The sequence below is a fragment of the Eutrigla gurnardus genome, assembly GCF_963514095.1.
Source record: "Eutrigla gurnardus genome assembly, chromosome: 20".
Lineage (NCBI taxonomy): Eukaryota > Metazoa > Chordata > Actinopteri > Perciformes > Triglidae > Eutrigla > Eutrigla gurnardus.
Window position 1 is genome coordinate 1,088,345 of NC_139931.1, and position 9,246 is coordinate 1,097,590.

The 9,246-nt window shown below is 42.1% G+C and overlaps 1 protein-coding gene across 3 annotated transcripts; it reads right to left on the bottom strand.

Annotated features, from left to right (window-relative positions):
- Positions 1-2,482: 2,482 nt before the first annotated feature.
- LOC311030872 (uncharacterized protein) lies at positions 2,483-8,558 on the bottom strand. Of its 3 annotated transcripts, none has more exons than XM_084036904.1 (6): positions 8,186-8,558; positions 5,425-7,382; positions 5,238-5,331; positions 5,097-5,146; positions 4,512-4,580; positions 2,483-2,751 (listed from the first exon to the last, which is right to left on the bottom strand). In XM_084036904.1, the coding sequence occupies exons 2-5, from the start codon at positions 7,378-7,380 to the stop codon at positions 4,539-4,541; spliced, it is 2,142 nt and encodes a 713-aa protein (XP_083893030.1). In that variant the 5' UTR covers positions 7,381-7,382; positions 8,186-8,558; the 3' UTR covers positions 2,483-2,751; positions 4,512-4,538. The 3 variants fall into 3 exon arrangements, with proteins under 3 accessions (XP_083893030.1, XP_083893028.1, XP_083893029.1); XM_084036902.1 differs by having other exon boundaries at positions 2,483-2,754; XM_084036903.1 differs by having other exon boundaries at positions 2,483-2,754; positions 8,142-8,558.
- Between the last annotated feature and the right edge of the window lie 688 nt (positions 8,559-9,246).

The following is a 9,246-nucleotide window of genomic DNA, read 5'->3' on the forward strand; positions in this document are numbered from 1 at the left end:
TCACACTGTCGACACGTTGGAACTATTTTCACTGAAAAACACCTCAACAGATTATTTACAAGTTAAAGACTAAATTAAAGTTCTTTATTCGGCTACAGAACATTTGAAGAGACATTTTTTAAGTCCAATATTTCTGCATTAATTTCTTTCATAAAGATAATGTTAGTTCTCCGTATAAGATGAGCCTTTACAATTCAGACATATATAAATAATTAAAGGCATTTATGATGTGATTAATAATAGTAGCAGCATTAATAATGTATAATATAATTAAGAAAGATGCTTCATACTTATATAGTAATATATATATATATATATATATATATATATATATATATATATATATATATATATATATATATATATATATAAATATATAGTAAATAATGTAATAATAAGACGGTATAATATTAACATAATGTAATACAGTATCAAATTGGAAAGAACATACAGGTAGCAGTATATATGAATATATTTAGTACAGCAATCAACAGTAGATAATGTATATATATATATATATATATATATATCAGATATAATATATGAAGCTGCATATCAGACAATGCAAGACAATAGAGCATATAATATAATAAGCATATTTTTAACAGTGGAACTATTCCTTTAAAGAGGTAAATAACTTAGTAATATTCAGTCAAACCTGAGGAAAGTCAGAAAAGTAACATTTATTGTTGCAGTTTATCATATGTTTAATTGTTTTTTTTAATCGGTTCCTCCGAGAAGATCACAGATTTCAGTTATTATTGGATTATTATTAAATCAGACGAAGTCATATTCAAGTCTAATCAGATTAATTTCTTCACTGATTTATTTATTTATTAACCATCAAAAACATGGAACTGTATCAACGAGGAGGAACTTCAATCACAACATCTTCAAAATCATGAACTAATAAGAAACTGCATTAAAAAGGGGATTTTGTTTGATTTAAATAAAACTTCTTTAGAATAAAAATGTATTTGAGAATAAAGCCCTTTCAGATATTTGGTGATTTTCCAGCAACAGTTTGTTCCTTCAGCAGCGACGACGTTCAGAAAACAAACAAGAGTTCCAACATCAGGAAAACACAAGGATTCAGTTTTATTGACTTTTATTAAATAACATTAACTTTGTTTTTTTTATTCCACAAATGATAAAAAGTGAAGGCATGAAAGCAAACTGACAATTTACTTTAAGCTTCGTCGTCGCTCACATCATTCAAACTGAAACACCAACAGCTCATAAACAGATGGATTATTTAAAGCTGCACTAAGTTTGAATTAAAGGGTCATTCCACCGAAATCACACAAACGGTGCTTCATCAGTGATGTATATAATGTTCAGTTTATTATCTACCTCCTCACGAGTTCAGAACCGGTGGTTTTTTAAACTACATCCACATGAAGAACCGCGATCAGCTGATTCTACGTACTTTTTAATTGAGCCAATTTAACACATCATTTAGATGTGAAAAAAAGGGTGCTCAAGTAAATCTGCTGAGAAAAGAAAGAACTTTTCTTCACTATCAAATTTATCCCATTTCTGTAATTCTGTAAACTTTACATTGTGATAATTTGCCAAATGATAAAACAAAAGGTTTAAAAAGTGGCTAAAATTAGAGAGAAAAAAGACGCCGTGGAATCAGCATGTTTTCTTTAGTATCAACGGTTGTCTGGATAAAACTGTCTGGAAACTACTTTTATTGGTGTAAACGTGCCAAAAATATAAACAAATATGCTACAATATGCAAAAATAAAGTGATAAAAACAATAAGTAGTGGATGTTTTCAGCTCTGATGACCTCCATCCATCTGAGTTCTCATTGTTTTTGTGATTTTCGTTGAACTGACCCTTTAATTTAACACGTCCTTAAGCCCTGTAACATAACAAATAAAAACTCAGAATGCATCCTTTCCTGTAGCTTTCGAGACATTTTCTTCGGTTGTGATCTTAAATTTCCACATCGGCCAGCTGAGGAGCGTCCGAACGCGACGCCAGAAAGAAATGTGCTTAAACTACGTTGAATGTACAGTTTGTGGCGTCTCGGCTGGAGAAGGCAGGAAGTCCTCTACGTTAGTGTTGGAACAGGAAAACGGCTGTTCCATATAGAAATCTGGCTTAGTGCAGCTTTACGTCAAATTTAAATAATATTAGTTAAAAAGGGAAGAACAACAGACAGAAATAACAACTTATAAAGTGCATCGTAGCGAACATCAACTGCATGCAGCTTTATGAAAAATAAATAATGTGTTGTTATGTGATGACTGAAGCACGGACATTAATTAAAAAAAAGAAGAGAAAAATAGTACAAAAACTGTAGAAAGGAAAGAAGTGGCCTCATACAAAGATTTCATATTCTACAGGACAAAATCAATAACCAATAAAGCTCATTTCATCTCTAATATAATTATGTTCAAATCATAAACTGCATTTGTGACATGGCTAGTCCAAGTGTGTGTACGTCACACACACACACACACACACACACACACACACACACACACACACACACACACACACACACACACACACACACACACACACACACACACACACACACACACACACACACACACACACACACACACACACACACACACACACACCTCATATAAAATCCTGGCCCCTGGTCGATCCGCCGGCGATGTCGAGTGAAATCTTACCGGAAGGTTTTTCCGTCTGCTCGGCGTTTTGGAGAAAACGGCCGCGGTGAAATCCGGCGGATCGCGTTGCACCCTGAGGAGATCTGTGGATCCTTCTGAGGGAAAGTAGAGACATTAAAATCACATTAAAAGATGGAGAAATGTACAAAAGATGTTATTTCTCTAATTACAGACGAGTAGAACTGCAACTAACAATCGTTATTTTAATTATTATTTTCTTGGTCTTTTAAATGTCAAGAAAAAAGTGAAAAATGTCCATTATAAGTTATTTATTGTCACCTCCAACAAAACTCCTAATAGTGCATAGGTTAAATAACATGATGTATGTGTGTGTGTACATACATATATATGTATATATTTTAGTTTACTGAGTATAATGTCCCTGAGGGGTATTCCATCAAACTCGCTAAGCGCAAAGCCGGGCTAATTTCGATAAGCCTCGCTACCTTTAGCGAGAGTTGCGTTCCATCAACGTGACTTGAGGGACTCTCCGCTAAGTAACCATGGGAATTTATCCGACCAAACTAGCCTGCTCCGGGGCAGGCTAACCATCAGGCTTACTTTAGCGGGGGTTTCAGAGAAGTCCGTCTGTCGGAAACAACTGTACCAGCAGAAGGTTCCGCCAAGCCTAGTCCTCGTGATTTCATCACGTCAAAGACCAGAAATTACATATATGAAGTACAAACAGACTATATTTTCATCAAGCGTCTAAGAATACATGCTTGCAATTAAAAAAAAATATGAATAAATCGTTTATTTCCTGAACACCGACTGGCCATATTATTATCTAAATACATATGTATTTCACATGTTGTTCATCCCCCAGTTGGGTGAGTGGTGATGCTCCTGCCCTCAGATGTGGGCAACCCGGGTTCACATCCCGGCAAGGATGTCTTATGTGGTTTTTGTTTTTTTTGCCTGTATAATTGTCTTTAGAATTAGACCAACATTTTACCTTAACTATGATAAATATGTCATACAATTTCCCCAGAACCCAAATATAACTTGCAAAAACATGATAGGCATAAAGATGTTATTATTAATAGCATGTATATCCCAATGACAAAGGCATTGCTGCTTGCAATTTACAGCCACATACATTCCTTTCAGGTGAGTTCATTAATAAGTTCATTGAATGTGTTCATTGAATTGTTGCGATAAATGAGTTGGTCAATGTAGATGCATTTACTAGGCCTATCTAAAAGAGAGAGAGAGAGAGAGAGAGAGTTCCGGCTAAAGAAAGACATTTCTCAAACTTCCATAGTCGGGAATTGAACCGTCGCCTGCCATGTGGGAAGCCGGCGCGTTACCTCTACACTATCCTCACCTTCAAGAACTCTTTGTCAGTGTTATATTAGAACATGTTACTCTTAACGGTACTTACGCATTTAATCGCTCGGCAATTCTTGCCCAAGCAGCCTCGTGATTTTTATTGATCACTACAGTATTCCCTTTATTGGTTATGATGGGTTTGTACTCCTCATACAGTTCCATCAATCATTTTTGCTCTGGTCTTTTCTGCCATTTTCTCGATGATTCGACATTCACGGTTCTGGTCTGGCTTCATATCCCGTGAACGGCGTAACACAAGACAACGTTAACCTGGCTTGAATTAGCCTCAACAAGGCGCGGCTGAAATGCGTTAATGGAACGGGTTTAGCCGCAAGTGGAAGTTGGCGTTAGTTCTAACCAGGCTTAACCAGGTAAACGCCGCTTTAATTAGCGAGTTTGGTGGAATACCCCTCAGAACCAACAGTCCAAACATAATATTATGACATAAGACAAGTAGAAGGTTTAACCAGCGATCAATCGACTGATCGATCAGCTGATGGCTGCAGCTGGAACACCGTACCTCCACTGACCCCAAATCTCTTTCACGTCATCTCTTGTGTTTTCTGGATGAACTCGTCAACAGTTTGTTCTGTCGGATACAAACACACACAATTAACACAACAAACAAACTAATATGTTCCCTAAAAGCACAACCGATTTTTATAGAAAAATTATCTAGAATCTAAAATCTTTGCTGAAGTTTAATGCTGCATTTAAATCGGGTTGAATATCAGCTGATCGGCCAACAATCACGATCAGGCGTTTGATTGGTGGACTCTTTAAACGTGGATCAGAAGAGCCAATCAAATGAGCTCGCTGTAGTGCATCCTGTCTAAACGGCTGAATTAACATATAGGCTGTAAATGAACCTGCATGCGTAACCTTTGACATCCCTTACATCACTAATTATTTATGCAATAAAAGAACAGGAAGAAGATGAAAGAAAATGCGTGTAAATGTAAATGTATGTATCTTTCAGGACCTTTGGCTGGCTCAGAGGCCTCCTCTTCATAAAAACACGACTTTATGTAAAAGCAGCCTGGATAAAACAGCAGTGATCCCCCCGTGACCCCGTGACCCCTCACGTGACGAGGTCAGGACTCACCTTGTGCTCCGGACATCTCATCGAGAAGTTGTCCTCGTTTAAGACGCAGCCTGAAGAAACAAAGTGAGCTTTTATATCCTTAACGTGCGTCCAGGCTGAAACACCTACTTTACATCACATATTTCATATTTCATCCCGTACCCGACCGAATGGCACATCTGTAGTGATAGTTTCGGAGACAGCCCTTCTGGAAACATCCCATTATTGCACCCGTTTGTTGGCACACCGAGCAGATCTGAGAACAGTGAGAGAAAAGCAAAATAAAAAACATATTAATACACTAAAAACATTTAAAAAGAAAATGATGTATATATGGTGTGCTGTATACCGTTTTTTGTGCGAGCCGAGCCGCCTCCTCCAACCCGTACAGCTTCCCCCGGACCAGGAAGACCCCAGTGGACCAGATGCTGCAGTCCTCGTGGATCCAGCCCTCGTCTAGATGCAGAGGCCTCTTGGGGGGAGAGCGCTCGTCGCTCTCCAGCAGACTTTTCACAGCAGAGCAGTCGTTCCCGTCACAACCGTCCTCCGAGGAGTTCACCGAGCGCCTGCTGACGAGCAGACGCTCCTCCTCCTCCTCCCGCTCCATCCTGCAGTCCAGAGGGGTGGCGGGGTGGTAGGGGCCGTGGAGGTCCCCGAGGCCCACGGCGTTGGCCGTCTGACCACACAGGCAGCACAGCAGCGCCGCCGGATGCCCGCCATCCGAGCTGAAGCGCCCCAGCTGGAAGCGGGACGTGTTGGGGACGAAGCCGGGCGGAGAGCTGGAGGCGCTCTGCTGCCGCCCCCTGCTGCTCCGCACCGTCGCCTCCTCCTCCTGGTAGTTCACCACGGAGCACATCCTCTTCTTCACGTGGACAAACGGGCAGAAACTCCCCAGCTTCTTCTTCTTTTCCCCTTTCAGGTTTGCATATTTGAGCTTGATTTCGGGCTCTTTGGGAGAAAACAGAGAACAGGGTCCCGGCTGAGGTCGCGCTCTTTTCTTCCGCCTCACAGCTTTTTTGGTTGTTTTCTTCTCCGTCGCCGTCGAGGTCTGTATCTGCTTAGTTCTTAACCTTTTGGCTTTGGGAAGGGTCAGGGGCTTCTTTCGTTTATGGCTGATGCTTTTCGAGTCGTTGTGGCGAGGCTGCGGCTGACCAGACTCCTTCGGCGGCGACTCCGTCTGCGGGGACTTCCTGTCGCTCTGAACGCCGGCGTCCGACTCCTCCGAGACGCTGCTCACTCTCTGCGAGGTGTTTGGCTGCGACTCGTCCGCCACCGAGCTGAACAGCCGGGCCGCGTAGTCCATCATGTCGTCGGAATCACAACTCTCGTTATAAATACCCACCACGTCGTTTTTCGCCTGTCTCCTCAGACTGTAGCGCGACACGCTGCAGGTGAACGGCGGCGTCTCGGACGCAGGTCTCCTGATTCTCGGGCTTCGCCGAACTCCTCTGCGTTGAGCCTTTTCCTCCTCGTCGCTCTGAGGTGGCGTCTCTCTCACCACCCTCTTCTTACAAGCAGCGTTCTTCTTGTCGCTCTTCTTCTTTTCGTTGGTGACCGAAACTTCCACAACGTCGCTGTCGTCACTTGAGATGTCCACGGGAGATTCGGCGGCGTGACCGTAAACAGTGCCCAGGTCTGACAGCAGCACCACGGGTCTGGTGTGGTGCACAGGAATGTCCACGGAGCTGTCCGAGGAGTCTTCGGAGTCCGAACTGTCGGGACTGGGCGAGCTCAGAGGCTGAGGTAGGTGATAGCAGCCTCGCCCTTCGTCCAGCGAGGACACGGCCGGGGACAGCGGCTCCACGATGTGCCTCACGTCCTCCTGGATGAAGGAGCTGCACAAGAGAGGCTCCTTGGTGGACGACACAAGGAAAATAACGTCCGAGCCGCTGCCGCTGTCGCTCTCCTCCCCGCCGCTGCTCTCCAGAACCGGACCGCCGGTCTGCTCCGGCCCGTAGAAACCCGGATGCCACAGGCCGCCGCGAACGCCGTCCCGGTACAGATCCAACCCTGGGGCTAGTGTTGAATTCATGTAGTCGCCCAGGGACTCGGGGCCCTGCTCCAGGTCTCGGCGGTGGACGGGAGCCCCCGGCTCCGGGTGCAGCTGAGCGTTGTAGGAGGACGAGGCCCTGGATCGGTACGGGGAGCTGATTTCGGTGCTGCAGCTCGCCGGGCGTCTGTGGTACCACTCGGGCTTCTTAGCCAGGTCCATGGCTTCGGCGTGGCTGCGAGTCAGGGGGTTGACCGAGTAGCCCTTCGACAGGTCCATAGCCATGAGAGATGGATCCTGAGGGGACACTTCCATCACTGCAACACACATATAATAACGTCAGTGACATGTATGATCATACACAATATAACAATGTATTTTAAACAAAACACAATATCACCTTGGGTTCGAAGAAAGCTGTGATGGATGTTTTTTATATACATATATTTCACCGTATAAAAAAATGATGGATCAATCTCAAAAATAACTGTCAGATTGATTAAAACATTAAAAAAAATTATAAGTTGCAGCCTCCCGAATGTCTCACACTGTTTATAGAAGTTTTCAGTTTGGGCAGAATAAACAGAAAGTAAAAACACAAAAACAGTTAAATACCAGCACACACACACACACACACACATCATGCAAAACAAGTGTACTAAAATAGATAAATAAATAAATATATAATCAAAAAGGCAGAACAAGTGGAAAAAAACCCAACTTAAAATCAGGTGGTTGTGCAACACAGCTGTATTATGTAAACACATGGGATACAGGAAGTAGATCTAAAATAGTATTTTTTTATTATGATGATTTAAATTTCTTAACTAGTTCTAGTGTATGTAAATTAAATATTGCAGCTGTATCACGAAGGGAAAACAATTATTGGATTTGGTTCAAAGATGCTAGAATATGTGATAATTTTTTAACTACTTTTTAAAAAATATATATTATACGTTATATTGTGTACCAGAATCAGGACTCGTCTTTGAGTCATGGCATGTTAACAGGTAGGCCCGTCCACGAGTGCTGTTAAAAGGTAATGTGATAATAACGTTAATGTGGATTAAACTCACAGTAAGTGAGCGATAATCGGTGTAAAAGCTGCCGGTGGTCTTACCCTCCCTCCCGGGGCGGCTCTGATGGGCGACCCCGGTCCTGGCAGCGCTGGCGTTCGGGAGGACACGTCCCCCCCTCCCACCACCACCCCCGTCAAACAGGTCGGGTAGCTGGCTTTAGCTAACACACCTCTCCGGGCCCACCATCATCGTCGGGCACTGGATGTAAACAAAAGCAGGCGACCTCCATGCTAGCTGGCTAGCTAGCGTTAGCACGCTAAGCTAATTCAAAACGTAACGGACACTCGACGCGATGACGAGAGAAGAACATTTTTTTCCCGTTAAATATTCGCCGCCAGGCAGTTTACAAGCATCTGGCTGGCTACTGTTGGCATTTCAAAGTTGTCATCATGGAGACTCAAACCTTCCTCCTACGTCAAGTCACACCGAAATAACCGAGGATGACACCGGAAGAGAACGGTGTGCTTTCACAGTAAAAGCCCCAAGAAGCGCTAAAAAACAGTGGGAAACAAATGGTTTATCACAACATCCCTTAAATAATAATAATAGAGCCATACTGTAATTATATTAAAATATGTCTAATATATTAAATACGTTAATTATATTGGAAGAAGGTCTGAATACTTCCTCTTAAATTTAACAATAATAAAAACATTATTTTGTTGTTTTCCTGAAGTGTATTGAGCTATATATTGATGAAATCTCTCATTTTAAACCCCATCCATCCATCATCCAGTATTTTCGTAAACATAAGTCACTTTCCAACACTTTTTAATGTTAAAGCAACGCAAAATAGATACTTAGCTGCTAATGCATGATTAAAAGGTAATACTTACTACTAGTTATCTAACCCTGTACATTTACTGTATTTCCATCTCCCTCATGTAAATGATACTTCGTCATCAATTTTATTGAATTAAATAGTTTGTCCAATTCATCTGCCTTGGCGTCGATAGGGGCTTTTATTTTGAAATATACATTCTGAAATTAACTGTATTTTTCAGGATAACTTGACGCTCTTCTTCTCCCTCCAGAAACGGTGCGGATACCGTCAGGTAGCCTGAATGTGACTTTGCTGCATCTTCACAAAATATCCAAGATA